The sequence below is a fragment of the Chrysemys picta genome, chromosome 6 (genome assembly GCF_011386835.1).
Source record: "Chrysemys picta bellii isolate R12L10 chromosome 6, ASM1138683v2, whole genome shotgun sequence".
NCBI lineage: Eukaryota > Metazoa > Chordata > Testudines > Emydidae > Chrysemys > Chrysemys picta.
This window is the reverse complement of record NC_088796.1, coordinates 68,390,441-68,418,189: the sequence shown is the minus strand read 5'-3', so window position 1 is coordinate 68,418,189 and position 27,749 is coordinate 68,390,441. Positions and strand designations below refer to the sequence as shown.

Sequence of the window (27,749 nt, the reverse complement as noted above, 5' to 3'; positions counted from 1 at the left end):
GGGAAGGGTAACAGCTGTCCTGTGTACAGTACTATAAAATCCCTCCTGGCCAGAGACTCCAAAATCCTTTTCCCTGTAAAGGGTTAAGAAGCTCAGGTAACCTGGCTGGCATCTGACCCAAAGGACCAATAAGGGGACAAGATACTTTCAAATCTTGGGGGGAAGGCTTTTGTTTGTGCTCTTTGTTTGGGAGTTCGCTCGCTCTTGGGACTGAGAGGGACCAGACATCAATCCAGGTTCTCCACATCTTTCTAAACAAGTCTCTCCTATTTCAAACTTGTAAGTAAATAGCCGGGCAAGGCATCTTAGTTTTACTTTGTTTTCTCAACTTGTAAATGTACCTTTTACTAGTGTTTATCTTTGTTTGCTGTACTTTGAACCTAAGACTAGAGGGGAGTCCTCTGAGCTCTTTAAGTTTGATTACCCTGTAAAGTTATTTTCCATACTGATTTTACAGAGATGATTTTTACCTTTTTCTTTAATTAAAAGCCTTCTTTTTAAGAACCTGATTGATTTTTCCTTGTTTTAAGATCCAAGGGGTTTGGATCTGTATTCACCAGGGAATTGGTGAAAGGTTTCTCAAGGCTTCCCAGGGAAGGGAATTAGCTTGAGATGGTGGCAGCGGACCAGAGCTAAGCTGGTAGTTAAGCTTAGAAGTCTTCATGCAGGCCCCCACATTTTGTACCCTAAAGTTCAAAGGGGGGATACAGCCTTGACATGAGCTCTGAAGGGGGCTCGAGCAGATGATGGAGCAAAGGCAAGAGAAGGCTGAAGGGAAAAGTCAAGACTTGCAGATGCAAGCTGGACTGAAGAACTTGGTTGGGTATGGAAAGTGGTCAGTGGAAGCATGTGACTACAAGAACCAGGCAGAGAAAAAGACCAGATAGTGAAGGAGAAATAGAGCTCAGGAACAGATTTGGTGAGTTGGAAAATGAAGGGGCACAGCAGACTGTAACTGAAGGAGGGAGGGCAAGAGAAGAGCAGCTAGTCCTGTAAGAAGAGGAGAAGAGCCAATGGAGATACTGAGCCCCAGGAGGCTACAGAATGACTTGCAGAAGATTGCAAGGGAGAATAAAAGACAAGAGGACTCACAGCCAAAAAGAACAGGAGGAAGGCCAGAGAATCACACTATCATCAGGAAAAGGCAGGTCTACATGACTGGGGACTCCCTACTAAGAACAAGAGACAGGCCTGTCACCAGAGCTGACCCAGAGAACAGAAGGGTGTGTTGTCTTCTGGGAGCTAAGATACGGGATGTGGATCTGAGGCTGAAGAGGATCCTAATGGGAGCAGAAAAGAATTCACTGATTATCATTCACGTGGGAACAAATGACACAGCTAGATTCTCGATGGAACGTATCTAGGGAGACCATGCCAGGCTGGGAAACGTGTAAGGAAATGGAGGCTCAAGTGATCTTCAGTGGGATTCTGCCTGTCCATAGAGGAGGAGAAAGAAGGCAAGACAAGATTATGATGATCAACAGATGGCTCAGGCAATGGTGCTATAAGGAGGGCTTTGGGATGTTTGTCCACTGGGAAACATTCATGGACAGAGGACAGTCCTCATGGGATGGACTCCACCTGAGTAGGGAGGGAAATAGACTTCTGGGATGGAGGTTGACACAACTTATTAAAAGAGCTTTAAACTAGGAACTCAGGTGAAACTGTTGGGAGATACTCATGTAATCTCTATGCCTGATTTTAACATTAAGAGGGAGGAAAATCAAGTAAGAAAGGATACAGCAATGGAGAAAGGAACAGTACTGGTTAGAAGAATGGACATTAAGAGGAAGGATAGTGCTGATGCCCATCAGAGAGGAGACACTGGCAGTAGAATGACTGTAGCCAATCAAGTGAGAAATGCGGATGAAGCCAAGCAGGAACAATTATGATGATTATACACCAATGCAAGGAGCCTGGGTAACAAAATGGAGGAACTAAAACTACTGGTGCAGGAAGTGAAACCAGATATTATAGGGATAACAAACATGATGGAATAGTAGTCATGACTAGAGTATAGGTATTGAAGGGTAAGTTCTGTTCAGGAAAGACAGAAATAAAGGCAAAGGTGGTGGAGTAGCATTGTATATTAATGATGAGGTAGACTGTAAAGAAATGGAGTGGGTGAGGTTCTGTGGCCTGCAATGTGCAGGACATCAGCCTGGATGATCACGATGATTCCTTCTGGCCTTAAAGTCTGAGTCTACTAGTTCAAGCCTTATCAAGCCAGGTTGCTTCCAGGGTTCCTGCATCAGGACTGTTGAACCAAACATTCTAGACTGCAAAGGCTTGGTTCCTGAGAATTCTACCTTTGAACAAATGGCACCCCTTCTGGAAGAGAATCACACTTTCCTCTGCAATACTATCTACATCATCATCAAGATGTTCCTTCTGAATGTGGCAGCAGACATTACAACCTGCAAAGCCCTGTGAGATGCTTCCTTCAAGATGGCCAAGGTCACTCCCCATTATGCAAGTTCTTCTCTATTCAGAAGTGGTGTAACAGATCCTGAAACCCCTGAAAGATAACCCCCAAAATGTCTTCTGAGCAGTAGTCTTTTTGGAAGCAGGGTTCAGGTAGAAGCCAACAGGATTCAGAAGGTATGTGCCAATCCAAAAATCAATCCTTTCAGAGCCTGTGATGGGGTCCACAGATGGCTCTTCCCCCTACTCGCTCTGGAGATTAGCTCTTTTAAGGTACTGAGCCCTCCTCTCAGTCTCTTCACCAGTCCTCACCCCGGAGGCCCCTCTCACCCCAGGAGCTGCAGCTTCCTCTTCATGACTTGGCTCTTCAGCCAGGTCACTATGATCCTCCCTCCCAGGGTACCAACGTTTTTCAAAGTCTCTCTCCACACTAGCAGTCTCAGGCAGTTTTCAGCCCATGGTGCCACTCTCTCAGTGGCTGGCAGAGGAACCTGAGCCCACCCTCTACTCAGGGACCATCTAAGTCAGCAGCCAAGGTCTGTTCCCTTCTAGACTTTACTGCCTTTCCCTGAGCTCTTTCCTTACTATCTAGCACTCCCCCCACAAACCCTGAGTTTGTCAGCCCCCCAACTGCCTCCTACCAGGGAGTAACTGTAGGGTACCTGTCTCTGCAGCCTCTCAACACTCCTCCCTTCTCCCAGGGAGCAACTGCAGACTTTCCCAGCAGTCCCCCTCTGCTTCCAATTTCTTGGCTTCATAAATCCAGCCAAGCTCCTTGCTCCTCAGCTGGGCTCCCCTCCTTCAGTCATGGGATTACTTAGCCACCTCATTTCCCCTCAGCACTGGTCTATCATACTAATTAGCCATCTTCTCAATCTGCATTAACTTCTTCAGGGCAAGTGTGGGGTAAACACCCCATCATAGAGCCCTAATTGCAACTAGTTCTGCTTTCAGTGCCCCTTGTAGCTATTGGGAACAGCCAAGTAACTGCCAAAGAGAAGTACCTGACTAATGATACAGGTCCTCAAGTACTTCCTGCCTCATTTTAAGGAGATTCCAAAGAGCTCTCATAACTTCACTGGGCACACAAATACCCTTGACTACTTCAGATTTGAATGTCATGGCAAAATTCATTCCTTTCATCTCCCTGCCCAAAAAGTCAAGCATTCCAGAAAATGACAGATCATCTGACAGCAATCAACATAATTATTCAAGTTCCATCTACAGAGACAAGGATCAAGAATACATTTGCTAGTTTCATGGTATTCAAAGTGACTGGTAACTTCCATGGTATCTTAAAACAATTAAGTTATAGGTGGAACTTTTTACAAAAAACTGTTTAGATTGACAAATATCCCATATATTTGTGATTCCATTAAAATGCCACAGCCATATTTCTTCTTCTACAGAGATTATGACAAAGTCTAAATGTTGATGTCAGTTATATTTTTCCTAGTGAAATATGAACCTTAACTATAGTATAATGAAAATAAGCTTCAGAGTTTATTTGAAAAGGACATTTGATATCTCTGCAGTATTAGACAAACAAACATTTACACGATACCTGTATCAGATGACTATACCTACCTTAAATAGGATTCCAGAACTCTATCTAGTCTTTTGTAGAAGGGTCGTGATGTAAAGTATCCACTCCAATAATGATTATCTCTGTCTGCATATGTGAAGAAATCTCCACTCAGAACAGGAAAAACTGAATTGCTGTTCTTTTCCTCCAAATTACCTGCTTTGCGCAGAGCCTCAAAATAATCTGATAAAGTCCCAAACTGGGCCTGAAACAAAATTATAAGAACTGTTCACGTGACTGACAGATTTCCATTTTCTTAGTTTAGAAACTTAGGGTTGAAGTGTATGAACATGGTGGCTTTAAATAGGTACTTCAGTATGCCTTCTGCAAGTAAGGTCATCACAGAAATATTGTTTTAAATAAAGAAGCTTAAAAATTTCCCTTGACACCTTTGATTCAGGGTTAACATATATATCCCATCAGTAACTATTTCCAACTCACAAAATGAAAACTACCTTTTGTGTTTCCAAGTATAAAAACATTCTCTGTAAAGCAGCAACAGTTTAATCAAGAGTCAGATGAACAAAATAAGTTTTTCATTTCTCTTATAGGCACATATCAGGGACTTGAGTAAATCTAGGCTTCAGCTGTAAGAAAACTGTCCTACATCTCTCTTGTCTCTCTAAAAGCTGCCTATTGGAGTTCAGTAATCCAGCATCCAGTAATCCAGTTTATGTAGATGTCTGAAGAGATTACCTCTCATATAATGAAACAAAAGCACCATTTTTTCCTTGATTCATTATTTTCAGTTTTATTAGCTATACTGTGTCACAGCACAAAGTTTCTGTTATGCTTCCAAAGCTATTTATAGATAATGAATAAAACCAACTAACATTTGCTTTCAAAGGCCTTCTGCATTTTTCTTCAAAAGTATGCTTACACAAAACAGTTACATTTTTATTCAAACTTAGTGTTGGAAACAGGAAACTGAAAATAAGTCTAAAACCCTTATGTTTAGTTTTAAGTGTAGTTGTTTTAAAGAGATGATAGTTGAGCAAACTGGAGTTTGAATCACACAAAAAATTATGATAAATGGAGAGGGAACAGCATGGAGACATAAGACAAGCAACCTTCTTATGATCAACTGAGAATTTATACACTTGAAATAATACAATAATTAAAAAGGCAGTACTACACAAATAAGGAGCTTTATAAATCAATCCTTTCATGATGTTTATATTAAAATATGGAAACAAGACTTTTTCACAACCTTAAGTTAACTGGCAAGTAAGGTGTACTATTGTGAAAATAATGGTGTCCAGTTTGGGCGTTTTGAAAAAGGTATTTGCAAATGAGTGATTTTGAATTAGTCTTCTTACACTAACGTCTTTTGTTTTCTAAGCTTGCTTGTTTTATGATATGTACTTCAGTAAATTCACACTGGAAAAAGATAAAATCTCTTAGAAGTACAGTAGTTCAATGTGGACGTTTTTGGTCATTCAGGCCTTTTACTTTTAATTTCTTTGTTATTCAACTCAACTAACGAACACCTAAAAATCTTTCATTGTGAGAATTACACATCCAGTATCCTTCCTTTCATTTATGATTTACATTTTTTTTTTTTTAGGTTTAGGAATGACAATACAGTTATAAAATTAGGCTAAATCAAGATTCATTGTCAACTCCCAGAACCAGGGCCGGTTCTAGGCACCAGTTGAGCAAGCAGGTGGTTGGGGCAGCCAAGGGAAAGGGGTGGCATGTCGGGCTCTTCGGCGGCAATTCGGCGGAGGGTCCCTGTCTCTCTCGGAGGGAAGGACCTGCAGCTGAAGAAGAAAGCGGCACGGTGGAGCTGCCACCGATCGCATCTTTTTTTTTTCCCCCTCGCCGCTTGGGGCGGCAAAAACCCTGGAGCCGGCCCTGCACTGAACCCAGTATATGCCTGATCCTGCACCACTAAAAGCAACAGGAGTTTTACTCTTGACACCAATGGACACAAGAACAAGCACATTGCATGTAAGCAAATGAACAGTCCAACTATAGGGAGGATCAGCCACCTCTGACACTTTCATGTGCATTGATAGCGCTTCTACCGCACCACAGGATTTACAGATCTCATAACTCAGTGTGATTTTGCTATGTTGGCCACTAAGAAAGAGATGGTAAGGATTACTAATTAATGTTTATTTTAGTATGTGTACTTGCCTGAGAATTATGCTAGTACAATTTATCTTTCTGCAGGCATATCACTTGTTGACAAATTTATTACATGTTTAAGTTTTAGCCTGCTCAACTATTAGTATCAAAGATATAAAAACTCAGTTTAAAAAAAAAAAAATCAACACTTAAAGGAAAGCGGGACCACCAAATATTTTCAAATCATTAAACACCTATACTCACTTTCAAAGTGCCATAAACAGCTTTTATTTGAGAAACCATAAAGAACTTACTTTAACAGACAAAGAATAGCTGAAAATTACTATATAGCAAAGTCTTTCATATAGAAGGTAGTTTAGCATCTCTCAAACAAGGAAATTGTTGCTGAACTGCATGGGAATGAGTGAGACACAAAAAGCGCACATTCCAAGAAGTCAGGAAGCAAGAATTTACTCACCTTGTGCAGTAACGATGGTTCTTCGATATATGTCCCCCTATGGGTGCTCCACTATAGGTATGCTTGGGTCCCTGCACTGCTGATCAAAGAACTTTGGTAGCAGCGTCTGTTAGTCCCGCACATGCGCTGTCCCTCCTTGCGCCCCGCCAACGGAGGTGGGTGGGTTGTGGAGCACCCATAGGGACACACATCTTGAAGAATCATCATTACTGGATAAGGTCAGTAGCTTCTTTGAGTAGTGTCCCAATGGGTGCTCCACTGTAGGTGACTCCCAAGCAGTATCCCCACTGAAGGGCTGGAGATTCAGAGTTGGGTCAGTTACAGATGACAATTCTCTGGAGCAAAAGATTGAATCAGAGGCAGAGTCCCCATTGATCGCATAATGTTCTGCGAAGGTATAGACTGACACCCAAGTCATCGTTCAACAGATTTCTGAGATAAGGACATTCTTGAGGAAGATGATGGATATGGAGATGACCTTGTGGAGTGTGCATGAATACCAGTTGGAGATGTTATGTTGCAAACCTGATAACATTGCTTAATGCTGTTCGAGACCCATTTGGAGAGCCTCTGGGCTGATACTGCTGAGCCCTTGGATCTTTTTGAAATAGAAAGGAAAAGCTTGGGAGACTTCCTAAGAGCCTTCATCCTATCCAGATAAAGGCCAGAGCTCTCCTAAGGCCTAACACATGTAGCATAGCCTCCCTGTAATCACGGTGAAGCTTAGGGTTAAAAACTAAAAAGGTGGATCAGTTGGTTTACATGAAAAGGGGAAGTCAGCTAGGGTTTGAACTTCGGGTGTGGTCTGAGTGTAAACTTGTCCCAAAAGAATACTGTGTAGGGGGGATATGCCATCAGAACTGCTATTTGCCCTATTCTCCTAGACGGACAGCCAATCAGAGAAGGGCTTATTGGGAGCCAATCAGAGCCCAGATTGGAGGCAGCCAATCAGAGCCAGGCTCAGCCCTATAAAAAGACTGCTCAGGGAGGGAGCAGACAGTCTGCCCCCAGCCTTTGAGAGGGAAAGGTCTGTCTCCAGAGTGGAGCGACCAGCACCAGGGACAACACAGTGCTGGGCAGGCCTGGAGGAGCAGAAGGGAACTCCAGCCCGGTGTCCGTCAGGCTGCAGGCCTTGAGGGGAAGGGCCTAGCCGGTGCGAGGGGCCGAAGGGGAAGCGGCCCAGGGACGTGGACAGACGGAGGAAGAGAAGGAGGGCAGGACGGCTGCCACTAGAAGGTCCCTGGGTTGGGACCCAGAGTAGTGGGCGGGTCTGGGTCCCCCCCTTCCCTTACACCTGGCCGATGGGAGTGACCATCTTGGGCTGTACCAACCCCCTGCCAAGAGGGGTGTGACTTTGAAGGTGCAGTTGCCCACATTGGCTGGGGCACAGAGACACAGCTGATTGACCTCCGCCCCTCCCGGAAGGGGGCAAGGATGGACTAAGGGGCACTGCCGGAGGGCAGTGGCTCGAAGAGGACGCCGGAAGTTGGGAACAATGCGGGCTCACATGCCAACCAAGGGTGAGACGACAGACAGGACACCACCAGGATGGGGCGCTCTACTGGACTGAGCTAATTCCCGGAGTCACCAGCAGGAGGCACTGTGGTGGTGAGTCCCAACCTTGTCACAGGTACCAAGTCTGTCTTGGCCAGGTGGGAGCAATCAGTATGACATGTGCTCCTTCTCTTTTTATTTTCAATAGGACTTTTGACAGTAGGGGAAATGGGGAAAAAGCATAGAGAAGGTCCTTGGCCCACAGAAGGAGGAGAGAATCACCCAGAGAGTGCTGTATTATCCCTGCTTTGGAGAAGTAGTGTGGACATTTCCTGCTCAGGGAAGTGGTGAACAGGTTTGTGGTATGTATACCCCACTGCCTGAATAGGTCATGAAGCACCACTGGGTTTATCTCCCATTCATGGTCATGTGGGAACTTATGACAGACTGTCTGCATCAAATTTTGTATGCCAGGAAGGTAGGCTGTTGACCGGGTCATATTATGGGAGATGCATCTGTTCCATAACTTTAGTGCTTCTGCACAGAGGGACAGTGACCTGGCTCCTCCTCATTGTTTTATGTAATACATATAAGCTATGTTGTCTGTTAGGACTCTCGTGTGTTCCCTTGATCAGCAAGAGAAATAGGTGAAGGCACTCCTGACAGCCTTGAGCAAGAGGAGGTCAATGTGGAGAGATGTCTCCACGGATGACCTTTTGCCTTGTGTTGTAAGGTTGTTTAGATGTGCGCTCCATCCTCTGAGGGATGCATCGGCAGTGAGAAGTAACAATGGGGAAGTTTGCAAAAAGGGGATCCCTTTGCAAACATTTGCTGGGTTTTTCCACCAGTCCGGGGAGCTTTTGACCTTGGTGGGCAGCAACAGAGATTTGTCTGGTCTCTCTCTGGTCAGTATATCAAGCTGAACCACATCTGGAGACACCGCATGTGAAGCCTGGCATGAGGTATCCCCGCTGCACCAGCTGCCATATGCCCCAAGAGTTGGAGGCAGTGGCTGGCTGATATTTGGGGGCTCTTTTGTACTGTTTAAGTATGGTCAAGGAGAGGAACTTGTGCTGGGGTAGGAGCGCTTTGGCCTGTAACAAGTCAAAGTCGGCCCCTATGAATTCCAGGCACTGTACTAGGGTGAGAGTAGATTTCTGGCTGTTGATCTATAAGCCCAGTTCTGTGAACAAATCTATTGTGGTTTTGATAACCCAGTGAGCCTCATTGAAGTAGCGGGCTCTGAGGAGGAAATCATCCAAGTACGGGTAGACCATGAACCCTGGGATGGTATGTGAGTGGCCACTATTGACAGAACCTTGGAGAATACCCTCAGAGTCGATAGCCCAGTTTCCTATTCCAATGCTGGAATAAACATTGCTAGAGTGACCTTCTTGAATTTTTGAGCTGTGATTAACGTTTTGAGTGCTCAGAGATCTAGCATGGGTCTCCAACCTCCCTTCTCCTAGAGCATTAGGAAATAGTGACAGTAAAAAACACTTTGCCTCATAGATGCTGAGGTACTGGATTCATGGCTCCTAAGTGGAGTAGGCAATCTCTTATCACGTAAACTCTCGTGAGAAGAGTTCCTGAAGGGGGATGAGGAAGGATGCTGAGGTGGGGGGGGGGGGGAGGGGAAGAGGATAAAGTTAAAAAAAATCTCCATGAACCATCAGTCTGATGTTATGTGTTCCCAAGTGCTGCAGAACATTGTCATAATTTATCATTAAGACTTGATCATTTGTTATTCAAAACTGCAAAGTGGCAGAGGAGTAGGCCTTTCTCCCGAAGCGGTCCAAGCATTTCCAATCCTTAGCATAGGGGGACGGATCTCATTCGGTGCTGGCGGCCGCGGGATTTTACCATGTCCACAACGATGGAGTCGGGGGGAGGGTCAGAAAGAAGATATTTCTAGGCAGGATGTAATATTTTTTATAGACCCATTTACAAGTAGGCATCACCAATGCTGGGATTTGACATAGTTTTTGTGGGGTCAAGGAGACCCCTCATTGATGGGGAAGACTATTCTGGAGGAGGGGGAGGAGTATAGGAGGTTCAAGGAGTTTGTGGTGAGTGTCCTTGACATCCTCCAGGGGTATCTGCAACCTTTTTGCCAAGACCTGGAAGAGCCAGAAATAATCAGCTAAGAATGACTGCCTCATCTGGAGGAAGATATGTTGGTTCTTGGAGTAACCTCTTCCTCCATACCACCCTCCTGTTCCTCTATAATCTCCTCTGGAGGTTCTGGATACCATAGTCAAGGGAGAATGTCTCAGGGGCTCATGGATGAGGCTGAAAGCCCAAGAAGCTTATGCCGCCCAGGGATCCCAGTAGGGCCACCAGAGCGGTGGGATAGAGCCCCGTGGTGGTACCCATGGCTGGCCGTATCATGTCAGTGGGGGGGCAGGCTGAGGGTATGCCCGAGGAGCCCCTTGATAACAGGCATCATAGGGATCTTTGGAGGAGTGGTAGCAGATGACTTCCTCTGGCTCGCTCTCTGATTTGCTACTAGAAAGTGGAGGTGCATGGCAGGGTACCGGAGAAAACTCCCACACTTGGAGAAGACTTGGTACTGAAGTCCCAATGCCAAGAAGAGGAGACTCTGGTATATCACCCTGAGTTCTCGAGTGCCAGAATTCTGGCGGTGCCATTGGTGGTATGGAGAAAGTCAGGGATGCTGGATGGGGCACTGATGGCAGTGCCAAAAGTACAGCATGTACTGGAAGTGTCTTCTTACTGGAGCGCTCTCTGCTCCAATCTTTTTCCACTGGATACTGTTGGCTTTGTGCATGTGCCCATCAGGTCCATTGTCCATCGACAATACCTGCTGTGACGTTATTGATATAAACTGGGACCATATAGATCATTGTTGCAACCAAGGTCCTGTAGTGGCACCCAAATAGTGTATAAAGGGGGTCAAATGGGGTGTCTAAGACAAGGTTATGGTTTACTGGTTATGATTATGCTGTCTTTGTGTGTATCAGTTTTGGTAGTTGAAGTTATGAATATTGGCTCTATACTGTCTGTATGGCAAACTTATGCTATGCTTCTGGGTGACATCCCAGACAAGCTGGGATTAGCTCTGCCTAGCCTGCTTGATGGCCCATTAAGGACCATCAGCTATACAAAGGACACATTAAAAAGGCAAATATGCCTTCAGACTCAGCAAAGTATGCAGGGACTGGCCCATGTGACTGCAGGCTCCATTTTGCTGTAATTTTCCACAGTAAGAACAAAGAGGTGTTCTTACACCTGGAAAATACTATATAAGGCTGATGCCTCATCTCCATTGGGTCTTCAATCCTGCTTCACACCTCTGGAGGAACTTTGCTGAAGCTTTGAACAAAGGACCGAGGACCCATCCCAGTGGGGGATGTATTCCAGAGACTTGATTTGAACCTGCAGTTTATTCTATCCCTGCTGCAAGCCTGAACCAAGAACTTTGCCATTACTGTATGTAATCGAGTCCATTTAACCAATTCTAACTCTCATCTCTATCTTTTTCCTTTTATGAATAAAGCTTTAGATTTTAGATTCTAAAGGATTGGCAACAGCGTGATTTGTAGGTAAGATTTGATTTGTATTGACCTGGGTCTGGGGCTTGGTCCTTTGGGATCAGGAGAACCTTTTTCTTTTACTTGGGTATTGGTTTTCATAACCATTTGTCCCCATAACGAGTGGCACTTGTGGTAATACTGGGAAACTGGAGTGTCTAAGGAGATTGCTTGTGAAACTTGCGGTTAGCCAGTGGGGTGAGACCGAAGTCCTCTTAGTCTGGCTGGTTTGGTTTGCCATAGAGGTGGAAAAAACCCCAACCTTGGGCTATAACTGCCCTGTTTGAGCAATTTGTCCTGAGTTGGCACTCTCAGTTGGGTTCCGCCAGAACTGCATTGTCACATCTGCCACTCTAGATCTTCATAAGCCATGGGTACCAGGCTTGGATTGTCTCAGTGCCAATGATACCAAGCATGCAGGAGATCTTTTACGGCTAGCTCGGGGCTCACTCTGGGGGACTCAACGCTCTCTTTTTTGATAACTTATGAGAGGGATCTGCAGCTGGTTTCTTCAACCCACAGTTCTCGGATTTTGAGGGCTGTGGAGAAAACTTGCACGTTTGGGTGATGCCTGGGATGGATCCAGAGAAGGTTGGAGGGCTGCCTTCATGAAGATGATCTTCTGTCTTAACTCTCTGTCCTTTCAAGACCTGGCTGAGTTGTTGGAAGAGACCACACTTCTGTGTAATATGGCCTTCCCCAAGGCAGCATATGCAGCAAGAATGTTTGTCTGGCACAGGGACGGCCCCTTTGCAAGACAGGCACTTCTTGAAGCCCAATAAGCCAGGCATACCCCGTTGGGAGAAGGGGTCCCCAATTAAAAAAAAAGGGGGGGGGGGAGAAGTCAAGGGTCTATTTTTGAAGAGAAAATACAGAGAAAAAAATACATGTAAGACTAAGACGACTAACTACTAATAAATAAATATATATCAAGATATACCTATCTCATAGACCTGGAAGGGACCTTGAAAGGTCATTGAGTCCAGTCCCCTGCCTTCACTAGCAGGACCAAGTACCAATTTTGCCCCAGATCCCTAAATGGCCCCCTCCAGGATTGAACTCACAACCCTGGGTTTAGCAGGCCAATGCTCAAACCACTGAGCTATCCCTCCCCCCCCATAAATGCTAAAGCAAGCTAACGATCGCAAATGGACTACTAAGGGCTTTGTCTCTAGCTGTGGCAGTTGAGAAGGAACTGTGGGGGGTTAGCCCACCATTGCTGGCTAGCCTCGTGGCAGGACACAAGGAGGGATAGCACCTGTGCAGGCCTAATGGACACTGCTACAAAAGCTCTCCAATCAGCAACGCAGAGATGGAAGCACACCTACAGTGGAGCACCCACAGAGACACAACTCAAAGAAGAACTGGAAGCTACTCAAAGCAACAAGAGAAGTAAGAAACTCCCTTAAACCTAAAGGCTATTGTTTAAAGTAAACCACTGTGGCCATTGTTTATATTTCTTACCAGGTGCTATATATAGAATAATTTCAAGCCTTGGAAGGAAAAAAATAAAGTTAGTCTGGCGTGTCATTAACCTCAAGTACATTCAAACTCATCTATCAGCTGAACTATACATCTTTATTTTAAGGACTTTTCTTCTATTTTTAATTTTATTTTTACAGTTGTGGGATGAGTGGGGTTGGGGTAGTGCTGACAGCGGGTCTGTCGGGGTCCAAGATACCACGGCACAAGGTGCAGGGGAGGCAGTGATCATCCTGGTTCACGAAGCAAAGCTGCTGGCCAGGACTGTAAGAGAGGATGAGCCCCGAGCTGTATGGGAGGCCAACCCACAGTTGAACAGTTCCTGCCCAGGGACAGTACCCACATGCCTGGCTGTGGTGAGTGAGTGAGCAGAGCCGTGACAGCAGAGTTGCGGAAGTCTCCCTGCACTGCCACAAGAGCCACTCAGCAATATTGTGGTCTCCCCATGGCAGGAAGCTCACCCTCTTCCTCCTGCAAGTCATGACCAGGGGTCTCTGCGCTGCCTCACCAGGATTGCAGCCTTCCCCTGAAGCTTGAGCCTGCAAGGATTGAGTGTCACCGACCCTGAAGCAGTGCAATTAGCTCTCTGTAGAACCACTATCATGGACCTACTTACTCTCTGCCCTGACAGGAGAGCTGCAGAGGGCTGCTAAGGCCAGTGACAATCATCCATGCAGGCATGCTGACTGTTGGAAAAAAATAATCTATTTACTGACAGCTATCGATTAAAATCATATCCTGCCAAGCCTAACTATAAAACTTGATCAGTACTACCTTCTTTATTCACCAAGAGTTTCAGTTAAGCTATAGTAGCATTTAACTAGCTTTCTCCATGATGCACAACAAATTCATACAAAATCTCAGTATATCAGAAGGTGCTAACAAATGAAATAGGAGTACACAAAAAGTTTAAATTAGGGCTCATTGGTGTTAGTGCAGGACTACAACTATTTGAAAAAAATAAATATGCAGTTTACCTTAACATGTAACTCAGGATGAGAGTTCATAAAATCAAAAAGCTTTTGATAATTCTGGTACTGCTGATCCCATTCTGAGCTCTCACTGTAGCGGAAATCATCCCCTAACGGAGCCAACAGAACTTTAGTACGGAAAAGCTTTGACTTCTTTCTGTACTGATCTAAAATCATCCAAGCCCTTGGAAGAAGAAAATTATAAAATTTAGAATATAGAAAAGTAATCACTTGACAAGACGACAAATGTCAAACACCCTACAACTAGCCTTGAAAATTCTACTTGTCTTCTTACTTGTGATTTAAAAAAAAAAAAGTTTTTTTTCCTCTCTAATAGCAACATTTTAAATAGTGGATAAATAAGTTTAGCACCTGAGCTAGTGAAAGTGTTCATAACATTTGTAAGTCTTCTTTAAATAACGATGATTGCCATTAAAATCTTTTCAGTACTGCTTTTTTTCTAATTAAAGTTACCTAGGTACATTTAATATAAGAAATACTGTCAATACTGCAGTTACGTTAATTACATGCCAACAGTAGCCAAAGATTTTAGAGAAACTATAAATCTAAAGATTTTTAAAACAACAACTTACCTACTTTTAATGCATGTTCTCAAAGAGGTTGCAGCGTGTACACATTTAGAATGGTTTCCAAACCATTAACACTTAAAATTTGAGGAGTGGGGGGGTTAAATGTTATATGTGAAAGTTTCTATGAGTTACAAATATTTTTCCAATATATCCAAAATCTGTAAAAAATTTAATAAGTTGGTTCTTTTTTTAAGCTATATAAACTGCTTTTACTTAGAATAAGTTTTCTGTTAGTGTTCTCAATAATAGGTAGTTTTAAATCATGAATGAATAAACTGCAGTCATTGAGTTACGTGGTCTGCGGAGACTAACATAACCCACCTAGTATCATCAACATTTTCTTGCCTGCGGCCCATTTTATAGTTTGTCATTAGCCAGACTGAAAATGTTGAACTGCCTTGCCTGAACCAACACCTCTTGTGAGGTCAGACAATACTCTGAATCTAGGGTACGCAAGGTCCTCCCCTCAGAGAAATAGGTATCCTATCACTTACAAACTACAGCAACTGGCAGTATAGAAGAAAAGGAATTCCAAAAGAAGCTCATTTGTGGTTCAAATTTTACATGTGCACTCTGAGGCCAGACAACAGTTTGTCCATATTTGTGATCATTTGTCCAAAGCTACTTGTGTGATAGGGAAAAAAATAGGTTAATAAGCGAGGGATTTTCCCTTGGCCCCTCTTCTTTCCTGTCCTCCCTCTCCAATTTCTTTCTCAATCAGTTGCACAGATTGTTAATGGGTCTCTATAGCATAGGGAGGATGGAATACCCATACACTGAAGAACAATCAGGGCAAAACCCACCAAATCTCAGATCTGTTGGCCACGAGAAATATCTGTGTAATGGAACCATACCTCACCCCACATCTGAGGCCCCCTGGCTCCATCCCTTCTGGCTCCCTGGCAGCACAGTACCAAATGTGCACTTCCATACATTCAAGTGTTGATTTCTGTTATATTTGCCTAAACTCTGAATTCTGTTTTTTCTAATCTTTTGATTTTATAAACAGTCAATTTTTTTCAGCTTACATTATTGATATGTACTATCAGCATAACTATTTAAACATTTTTTCTCTTATGGGAATATTTAGTTTTGTTTTAAATTAATTGGATTAGATGTGGGAGTTATATGCAAAGATACACTGTATGCTCCCACTGCTCTCCCTCAGAGGGTATATCTACACTGCAAAGAAAAACCCATGGCGCTGAATCTCAGAATCCAGGTCATTTGACTCAGGCTCACATGGCTAAAAGTAGCAGTGTAGACATATGGACTTGGGCTCCAGCCTGAACTGCGAGACCCTCCTCTCTCTCAGTTTCTGAGCCCGAACAGCAACCCTGTTGTTTTAGCCCCACAAGCCTGAGTCAATTGACCCAGGCTCTGAGACTCAGTATCACTGGTCTTTTGTTCGAGTGTAGACAAACCCAGAGAGATCCTGATGTCATTCTGGTGCCTGACAGTATAGAAGTTGAAAAACAGATATGACCAAACTGTGTGACAAGCAAATTGTTTATACCTCTTCCTGGTACTCATAGAATGTAACTGACCCAAAAGTTGTAGACTTGTTTATCAGGAACTGCAGAATTAACACACTAGCTCAGTGTATTAATTTTAATTTCTCTTACAATTACCACTTTCATAAATTGTACTAGCAACTGTTTTGGGAATTGACACACATACAGTGAATATGTAATAAAAATTATTTCTCCTATGACAATTGTCTTTTTTAAACACTAAATCAAGCAAGTTGTGATGTTAATAAGCATCGCCTTCAACAAGTACAAAAACTTTCAAATTACTGAATTCCACAATACTTTCAGTACTGTACCTGTGCTGAACATTCCCAGTATGAATGGCCTCAGGAGGAACTCTCCAGGGACAACTTACTCTTCCTCCAGGAAGACGCTTAAAATCAAACTGGCAACAGATTTTAGGATCTGGACCACAAGTATGAGGAACGTCATAGCTGTAGAAAGGCATCATGTGGCAAAGGATATCTGTACTAGATCCCAAATCTAAAAGTACATGAACAGAATACATCTATAAAATAAAGCCATATTTCATTGTCTAAACTAAGTTAACTGTCTGGGCCTAATCCAGGAGTGCTTTTAATATGACAGTTTAAAATACAGTGCCATTTTGGAGATCTGGACCCTGACTCTGCATCATTTAAGTCACCAGGAGTTTTGCCATTGACTTTAATTAATGTAGGATCACGTCTCTAATGATTAAATTATCTTAAAGACAATACCTCAATGAATAATTAATTGTAATTGAATTTTCCTAAATTTTGTAACAGACAAAATCCATTCTTCTATATGTTTTTATCATTCAATTTTTCAGTGGTGCTTACCCAAAAGAATTCCCATTGTTATTAATTTGCATGGAGAAATCATTTATTTAGCTCAAATAAGACAGAGGTACATTTTTCAACAGGTCAGATTCTCTTTTAAAATAAGAATTTAAAATTTTAGTGGGCATCTCAGGGTTTTCTCTTGAAGAGGTTCTAAGTAAAACAGCATCAGGAAATTACTATAAGATACTGATAAAAAGTAAATTAAGCACAAATTACTATCATGATTTTCTTAAACTGTCAACATTTACAATCCTTTGATTAGATATTAAATACTAGGATTGTGTTTGGTAGTTGGGTATAATGTAAGTCAACTAGAAATTTTGACATCTGCAGAATCTGGATGCAATGTGAGCTTAGTCATAGGAAGCAACAGGTAGAGCAAATTGCTGACTGTAAAGCCCATCTATCTTTATGTACCATCTATTTACGTCCTATGCTTTCAATATACCTGAAAACTTCCAAACACAAGAACTCACCAGATGATTTTGCACCAGAGTTTGGAGCTTCCCACTCATTTCCACTTTAAATATATGAATAATTCAGTAGAGAGGACAGGAAGAGGGGTGTGGTCCTGCAGCTAAGAATAAAGGTTGCTGTGACATGAACTGCTGTACTGTAGGAAGAGGGACACTGCAGAGGGTGGAGACAATGAGTGAAGGGAAGCCAACCAACCAGCAACCTGGTTGGGGCCTGGTTTTCAATATAACCTGACAAGAGAAAGACACTCTTATCCACTCAGAACTGACTCTAGTAAATCAAAACATCAGATCACCATGCATATGGGAAGTGGAATTGGAGGAGTTCTAAACTGAAACCCAAAAAGAAAAAATGTCTGAAAGGAGTGTTAAATTATTTGAATTAAAATGTACAGCCTCAAGGTCCTTAGATTGCAAACACATATACATGTGCTTAAAGCAACACGAGACTACTGCCAAGCAAATGAACAGGAACATTCATTTCAATAGGTCTACTTCCACATACCTCTTAAAATGCTGCACATTCTGCTTAGAACATCCTCCCCAAATCTATTTGCCTAACCACCTCCCTCACCTCATTCAAGCTCTCCTAAATATTCAGTTCTGCCATTTTGTCTATTAAAAGCAAGGGAAAAGAAACAAATATAAATATCAAAAAATTCAAGATTTTTTGGGGGGTGGGAGGAATAAAAATCGTAATTGTCACCCTTCTTTCAAATTTTCCCCTTTATTACACTTTACACTTGCCAGACATGCAGAATTTAATTTGTAAACTTTTCTGGACAGGGACCATGTCTTCACTTGTTTTGAGACACCTCTCTTTTTTAAAATCATCATTCAAAACATCCTAATTGAAGGAGCAAACCACAACGCAGTTGGCTCTCCCATGGTCCTTTACCCATCTATCAAATAAGCAATATTCGCTTGACTGGGATTACGATAATGGTATAAAAATCAATGCTGATGATAGTCATCTGAAGTAGGGACACATTACAGATTTAGATTTCTATTTATTATCAGGTGGAAGGCGATATAATTATATTACATACTAATGTTATGCTTTTAATACTTCTGCGTTATTAGACTGTAAACTGATTGGGGCTGAGTCATATTTCTCAGCATACTACTACATTGGAGTCCCAATCTTGATCAATAAATAAACACTAACACCCATGTCCTCTGCCAACTTTTGGCAGTCAATTTATGTAAAACTAATACAAGCTTTAAAGTTAGCATGTAAATAATTTTTAACATTTAATATTTCATAGGATTTTACCAAGAAATATGCTTAATAGATTATGTACTAGATTGTTAAGAGTTAGCTACTTTTTCATGGTGAATTTGTTCCGTCTTAATTTCAGATTTGTTAAGACCTTACGATCTCTTATCCACTCAAATCTAATTTCCCACTCTCCATGCGATTCATATCCATTCAGGACATCTAATATTAGGCAAAGGGTGCTCAATTAATATTTTTAAGTCTGCAGGCAATCAGCTTTTTAGGTGAGCTGAAAAATAGGGGTGGGAATCAGCTTTTTACTACTTTATGGATGTGAAAAAAAGACCTGAAAGTTTTGTCAAAAAAGTGTTTGATTTTTCCTTCGGGTCTTGGTTACACTTGAAAACTACTGGAGAGTTAATGAAGTTACGACAACACAAGAGACTGAAAACTGAGCAAGTGAGATAAGAGATTTTGATTTTTGCAGCAGGGGTCTTATTAGTACCTATTTAACTCCAATGGACAAAAAGATATGACACCTTCAATGGAGGTCCTGGTATTCACAATACATATACTCAGATATCCCCAAGAAATCCTTTGCAATTCTAGGGAAGAAAATATGCAACATTCCTGATGTTTTTAAGATAAAACAGCAAAAATAAGACCAAAAAAAGAAAGCCAGATAAGTGTTTTGTTATCTATCAAACAAAAAAGGCCAAAACCATTTTTTAAAAAATCATTTACAGGAAGAATTAAAGGTGACTTCAGTTCTGAAAGACTAGAATACTCTGATGTGAACCCAAACCCTAGGACATGAACCGTATCATCGGTGTTTATTTTGACTACCATTTAGAAAAGCTATGTCAAGTTAGAAATTGAGCAGCATACACAAAAAATAAGTTTAACAACAAAAATTACTCCAGGATGAAGACAGTTTAACAACTTCACTCCTCTGGCACAATGGAACTTTCAACAATAAGGGTAAAGTTAGCTCATGCAGTACACGGAACTTTCTCTGGAGCCAAGGCAAACCAAAACTGTGGAATAAACTCCCACAGGAACTAATGACCATTACAAACCTCACCAGCCTCCGCTTTACACGAAAGGCGCATGTTTTTGACAAGGTCTACTCTAAATCCGACAAATAGCAAATGTTAATTATTTTTTAAAATTCTGAAACAAAAACATCCCACTACACACACTTCTCCCTCTGGGGAAAGAATGAATGAACTAATACATGACAGATTTTAGTCATGCTGCTTAATGCACTACTGGAAAGCACTCATACTATGTAATGAGCATGGTGTAAAAACATGTACAAAAACAGAATATACATTTCTAGCCAATATCCATCTGCTGACATTTACTTACTATACTGGATACTTAACCTTTAAACCTGATCTATATCCTGCTTGAATTTTTGAATAGGGTTTGTTTAGCTAGAGCTGTTAATGAAACTAAAGGTTTTTTTTTTTTTTTTTTTTGTTATTAAAGGGGACCTGAATACTCACTTAACAATTCTGATGTACTAGATTAAACTTTAGCCTTTGCATTCTAATTCTACCACCCCAACTGTCTGAGAAGATGAATTACTCTTAAGAATCCTGCTTAGTAAATTCTGTTTGAGAAGATTATTCTTAAGTCCTGCTTGACAAAATTAAAAACAAATGGAAGAATCATATTCTTCTACACCTTCAAATCTCAGCAAAATGCCTGAAAACTTTTGTTGCAATTTTTGTTGTAAGAAAAAAAGTCTCTCTCTCGCTGCACCCTTACGCTACTCTTCCCTCTTTTCCCCTTTTTTTTCCCTTCCCCAACTGAAAAAAATAAGAAGAGAAAGCAAAATAGAGAGAGAAGGGGAAGAAAAAAAAAAAGGTTTCCCACTTTTTACTTCTTCCCGCCCTCTGAAAACAAGGGGAAAACATTTGCTTTGTTTTAAAATGTGAGAGAAAGTAACTTAAAAAAACCCACTTTTCTCCACCCATCTTTCCAGAGGGAAAGAATGTAGAAAAATAAGACAGGAGAAAAAACAAAATTAATATTTTAAATTCAAAATTAAATGACATTTGTCTTTTTCTCATTTTTGTCAGAAAAGAAGAAAATTCTGAAAAAAAAAATCAAAATTTTGAACGCAATGAAATGTGTTCCTTTCTTTAAATGTTTTTTGCACCAGTAAAATATTAAAATTTTGACTAGCCCTACTTTTAATTACTTAATACATTCTGCACTAGGTTTGCTGTAGAGGTTTTCACAACTGTTTATTCAATGCCTATTTCCAATTCTCAGGAGGTATAAAGCAACAAATGACATAGTGATACCAAGAAAACAATACATACCCCAGTTCTGTCTCCAAAAAAATTCTAGCGTCTTCTGGGTTGCAAAATATTTTTTAACTGAGTAATGAACTCTCTGTATAAGCATGTTGGAAAATCCTGAGCGTTTCAGAAGGTAAGTCATTGTTGGCGAATGCCCAAAGGGATCGATGGCCCAACCAGACTTCGGTTTTACTCCTGTTGAGCAGCAGAATATGTCAGAAGTTTGTATCTTTCTTACTTATTTCTCATTTCAAAGAAAGCTACACTCATATTATTCAACCCAGTGTTCAGAAAAGTCAAGTGGTGAAAAGCACTTAGTTTAAGAACACAAGAACGGCCATACTGGATCAGACCACAGGTCCATCTAGCCCAGTATCCTGTCTTTGAACAGTGGCCAATGCCAGGTGCTTCACAGGGAATGAACAGAACAGGTAATCAAGTGATCCATCCTCTGTTGACCATTCCCAGCTTCTGGCAAACAGAAGCTGTGGACACTTCAGAGCATGGTTTTGCATCCCTGTCCATCCTGGCTAATAGCCATTGATGAACCTATCCTCCATGAACTTACTTATCTTGTTCTTTTTTGAACCCTGTTGTAGTCTTGGCCTTCACAACATCCTCTAACAAACAGTTTAAGTAGATAAATGAAAGAAAGAAAACAAGTCTGCTTAAGACACTTTATCATTACAAAGTCCAAATTAAATATTTATATATATATATATATATATATATATATATATATATATATATATATATATAAAAATGAAGCATATACATATATAATTACAAGTAGGCCAATCTCTTGCCCTTAATAAAAACCTGTACAATAGAGTCTATAGTATTTCCACTATTGCTGTCTCTTGCATTTTTGTTGTGTCACAATATTTCATATTTTACTTAAAACCCCATTAATCAGTTAGAATTATACAAAAATGTCAGCTTTCATTGAAAAGGTAGTAGTAAGCATCTGGCCCCTACTTCTAGAGAGAAAAGGTGGAAAATGTGAATGCTGTAAGCTCAAAAACGAGATGGCAAATAAAAAGGACCCACAATTATTTTGAAAATCTCATGATATTTTGGACCTGATTCATGAATTTTGAAAAGTTGGCAGAGACAATACTGATGATTCCCAATTCCTTCATGAAACCATGGGTTCACAGGTGCTATAGTAAAGCAAATTTTATTCCCCATTTATTATGCTTAAGTAATATAAGTTTCTTCCACAGATCAAGACAGAAAAAATAATAGAATGGAAAATAGTTTACCTGCTCTTAGCCTGGGAACCTATATTTGCAAACGAGCATCACAAATACAGGTGCCAATCCTGCAATTTACAATGTATAGGCAGACCACTGCACCCACGCCATGTCACTGACTGCCACTTCAGAAATTGTGAATCAGGTCTGAAGTCACTTTTCAGAATTATGGCTGTCTTAACAGAGTAGACATGAACAATATTCCTCACATTTAGACTTTCAGAATCATAAACTCAGCAAAAATGTAACTATCTTCGCACAGATTTGTTTCTCTGAAAATAGTTTAGCTTGCACTGATGCCTACTTATAGTCAGTCACCAAAACATTGTACAACACTTGCTGACTGACTTAGTTCTTTGTCAGTGTTTAAGTTTAAAACAATCAAGTTGGGGGACAAAAATTACATATATATATACCTAGAGTCTTCTCCAGCCACTGATGTCCTTCTATCAGCTGGTCAATTAAAGCAAAGTAATGAGGAGAAGCTTCATCAGGCATGACCCATCCTCCTGATACTATTTCAAACTGGCCATCTTCTATTAATCTGGGAGAAAAATATTTAGTAAACTTGTGTCCAGAAGTGCAAATCTGATTTAACAAAATAATATATCTATAAAGTAAAAATCCATGAAATTTAGTGTTCACAGTAATAGCACTGAGCATGTAAAATCTGAACTACTAAACCATAAAAGGGAATATATTGTAGCTCTTATAGAATCCATTAATTTATTGTAATAGATGTTCACATGGGAATAGAGCCAAAATATCTAAAATTAACTATTTCACTGGAAACCATTTTAACAGAAATATTAATGAGCTTATCCCACAATCTCAATCTTTTTCCCATAACCAACCTACCTAGGGGACAAAGCCACAAAATGCCCTCCACACTGTCAAACCTTCAGCTTCCCATTTCTTAACTTCCATTATACAATTATGCACTGTCAATGCAAAAATCTTGCACATGCAAATATTGAAAGTCTAGGTTGCTGTAAATTAAGCTGAATTTAACAGAACACCACAGGGGATGCTGTATTAATTGTTCTTTAATTTCAAGTGTAATTCAATAAAAGCCTCCATTTTAGAAAATTAATGAAACTTGTAAGATTACCTGTCTGCCACACAAACCAAGTATTTAGATCCAGTTTAATGCAGAGTACACAGGGACTTGCTTATAGCAGTCGCTGCCACTCCCACTATAAAAAAGAGCCAAGGCTATAAGAGCTGCTCAGCACTAACAAAACTGGACACTAAAAATCAACCCTAAACATCAAGTAAACCATATTTTGATGCTATTGTGACCAAACATTTCTGTATTCACACCCTAAGCACTACTGTAATAATCTTTGTACAAAATATGCCTTGGGAGGTATCATTTGAAAATTAAACTCACTGGTCAATAATATCTTGAAATGAATGTCGCAATACTGAGTAAAGTTATGAAATCTCCCCGTACGATGTTAAAGGCACATATTCAAACTCACGTAGCCCCAATTAGGTAGAAGTGGTCAAGTTAGCCTGTCTTAACTAAAGGATGTATGTTTAACACAATTTGCATACCAGCTATAAACAGAGTCCTCAAACAACGAGAGAGTGAAAAAAGAAGAAAAAATCTGCATTTCATCATACACAAGTGAAAAGAAACAGTATAACCTCTCTTCCCCACCAGACTCCATGTATCCTTGCTCTTAGCTGGAAAGAACTTTATCTAGGAGTCTCAGGAAAATACATTTCAAAGGGTGACTGAATTATAAAAGCGAGGGGACAATAACACCCAGTTTGTCTTTTCCTGTCCATCTCTCTTTTCACCCAAGACGACAAAAGAAACCGCTACTGGACCTTACAAGCAGATCCTAGCCTGAGAATTTGGTCAGCAATGCACCGAAAACCTGTTGTAAGAACTTCAGCTTAAACCAAGTCTAGTTTGTTAAGTTTAGTACTAGGAAACATTTCATCTTTATTTTTCTTGTAATCATTTCTGATCTTAATGACTTACTACTTGTATTCACTTAAAAATCTCTCTCTTTGTAGTTAAATAAACTTTTTTTGTTCTTTAAATCAAAATTCATCCAGTGTTGTGAACTGTTTTGGGTAGCTCTATTTAAGGAGGCAAGTTGTTGTATATTGTTCCCTTATAGAAACAACGGACCTAAAACACCTGAACAGTCCAGGAGAAAGCTGAGAAGTACAGAACACATATTTTTAAGGGAAAATTTGGGACTGGGAGTGTGTTGGGGTCACCCTGCAAATAATAACCAAGGCTGGTGGAAGCCAGAGTGCGGCTGGTATTTGCTGACAGGCTGCTGGGATCATAGTTCCTAACAAGAACTGTGGCCATTAACGGGCACTCAGGGTGTGACAGGCATGCTGTTTGTGGAGTGGCACAGGTGGTAGCTACAGCAGCAAGGCGCTGTGAAGCATCCAACATTGCAGGGCAGAGGTGACATAGCCCCTCATTTGTCTGAATTGCACCCCAAAATGTCATAGCTATCAGAGAAAGCTGTCTTTGAGATAAACCATTGCACAACAGAGACCAACACAGAGACCCTAGATAGTTGTTAGCAATCTAATAAACAATCTTAGTATAGACTAACTTTACTATAGATCAAGTTCAATAAAAGTGACTCTGCACTTTATGAGCACTAGAAAAATATTTTTAAACACTATATACACATAAATAAATAGCAAGACCTAAAAAAGTAGATGGTCTCAAAGCACTCTGACCATTTTTAACTTTCATAGCTAATTCACGCTACTTTTAAGCCAGGAAGATCAGTGCTTAACAATTCATACATAACACGGGTACTGAGTTCCACTAGAAATATAGTACAATTCCTTTCAAAGAGTAAATTAATTGTACATCAAATTGTGCTGTTTTTTTTTTTTTTAATCAGAACAAGACAAGGTTAATTTGTTCCTCTCTGCGGAGATACAGTAATAGATATTTCACACAGTAATTTTGTTTTTGCTTGCCATCCTGTTTTTTATATATTTTTTCTTGTCAAGAGTTAGTGAGACTGATAATATAACAGACCTCTAAAGAAGCTTGAAAGCTTGTTTCTTTCACCTACAGAAGTTGGTCCACTAAAAGATATTTCACCAACCTTGTCTAACATCCCAGGACCAACACGGCTAAAATGCTGCAAAAACAAATGTAACTGACCAATGTGACTGGTTTATAAAACTAGTAAAACTATTCTTCCCCCCAAAATGATCTCAGTGACAACTACTGTAATAAATATTTGAGAGACAGATTAAGAGAGAAAACATCAAAACAAGTCCTAGAAAAATGTGATCTCTGTAAGTATTAAATAAAAATATCAACAACAAGGATCTTTCTAAACACATCCAGAAAGAAAGAAGCTTGATTCAACGGATAATACCTCTGCAACCCACTGCCAAGCAGCTATTAGTCAGGCAAAAAGATGGCTACCAGGAGGTCTACTCTAAGAAGTCAGCAAGTTCAGCAATACTTTAAAATTTCCCATTAGCTTGTTTTACCATGCAAAGCAAAGGGAAAGATATGTAATTATGCACATATTCTAGGACTAACCCCCTTACTTCAGACTTTTGTAGATGAAAAAAATCTAAAAGGAGACTATGGAATCTTGGACACAAGCTTTTCTTCTCTCCTTGTAAACATAAATGTTGAATTTTTTAGTATGCTACATTATTCCAAATGGCTTTATCAGAGGGGATTTTAGATCACTTGGTGAATGGACTTTAAATTGTAGGGCCAAATTTTGCCACCCTTATTCACATGGAATAGTACTGTATTCTGTAAAAAAAATCTCATTGATTCAGAAGCCACTTGCATAGTAAGGTACTCGAGCCAGATTTAGAAGGTATTTAGGAAACTAAAAATGCAGATAGGTTGATTTCAATTATTTCACCTAGGTGTTTTTGAAAATTCCACTAAATGCCTATCTGCATTGTTAGATACTTAAAATACATTTTAAAAATTTGGTCCCTAGTCACTAGGAATAGAGGTGGCAGAACTGGGTAGTTTCTGAGCTTCTGCATATTGAGTATCATGGCAGTGGAGGCCACAACCATGGCAAAGTCTTGGACAAGTGTAGAGTCCAGGCCTCATGGCCTGCTCAGAAAGGTGCTGCTTCAAGCGTAATTCACTGACCACCTGGGTTCTTTTGGTGAACAACTTAAATATAAGAGCACCGCTCCTTAGTATGCCCCTTGCCTGAACACTGCAAGCACCTCATGTAGGGATCACTATTAGGAATCACTACACTCACTCTACAGGTAGTATTTGAACCCTAGTGAGGGCATCACACAGGGCAATAAGTATCCTAACACTATCTAGAATACTAACTACATAAAAACTATATACAGTACATGGAAGGGTAATTCTTAGAAAACAGATAAGTGAATGTGAAGTGATATCCACTGAGCTCCAACTCCAGTTATGGGCAGTGAAAAGGAACTGAGGGGGGGTTGGAGTGACACCGCCTCATATAGCTAGAGGGTGGGCTACACCCATAAGGCATGAATACTGTCCCTACGTGTACTGCTAGGCAAAATTCTCCAGCTCTTATGTGGAATACACAGCTGCATCTACCTGAAGAAGAAACAGTATTAACTAAGCTGATAGGCCATTTGTGTGCTGAGACCATTGCCAAACAGTTAACCTTCTAGAGGTTTTACAGAAGAGTTTTAAAAGAGGGGTTTTGAAGGAGGATACCAAAGTAGTTGTGCAGATGTTTATAAGATGCTCTTCCCAAGCATGAAGGTCAGCATGGGTGAAATCACAAACGTGCTTATTTGAAAATTTAACAAGTGGCCGATGAAGGCAGGAGTCAACATACCAATAGAGAATGTGAGATGATAGGTAGGGTGGAGATAGGCTGTGAAGGGCCTTGAAAGCGAAGACAAGTAGCTTACATTTGATATGATAGAGGGGGCAAGCCAGTAGAGGGATGAGAAGAGAATGACATGGTCAAAGCAAAAAGCTAGGAAAATCACCTTTGCAGCAGCATTCTAAATGGATATGAGCAGGTCAAGATTGCATTTGTCAAGGCCAAAGAAAAGGATACTGCAGTAACAGACATGAGATGACATGAGATGATGAGAACTGGGACAACAGTTTTAGTTCAATAGTTGGATAAGAAAGGCGGTATCTTAGAAATATTATGCAGAAAGAATCAGCAAGATTTAGACAGTCTGAACATGAGGAGCCAAAGGAGAGGTCCAAGTCAAACACCCAAGTTAAGGCCCTGAGTAGCAGGCAGGATGTTGGTGCCATCCAGCAATTGAGAGAGGACTTGCAGGGGAAGATTAAGAGCTCTGTTTTAGACTTATTGAGCTTAAGATGAGTGCTAGAAATCCACTAGGATATGTCAGAAATACAGGTCAAGATTTTAGTTTGAACAGAAGAACACAGGTTTGGAGTAGAGCGGTAGCACTCTGAGTTGTCAGCAACAGATGGCAGTTGAATTTGTGTTTGTAAATGAGATTACTT

At 40.8% G+C, this 27,749-nt stretch overlaps 1 protein-coding gene across 1 annotated transcript in view; it reads right to left on the bottom strand.

Moving 5' to 3' along the window:
• The window catches only part of MAN2A1 (mannosidase alpha class 2A member 1), a 225,035-nt gene that overhangs the window by 131,275 nt on the left and 66,011 nt on the right, over positions 1-27,749 (bottom strand). Inside the window, 5 exon segments of the mRNA XM_065599246.1 lie at positions 4,012-4,214; positions 14,068-14,245; positions 16,480-16,666; positions 21,039-21,212; positions 22,690-22,817. Coding sequence (XP_065455318.1) covers positions 4,012-4,214; positions 14,068-14,245; positions 16,480-16,666; positions 21,039-21,212; positions 22,690-22,817 — 870 coding nt within the window.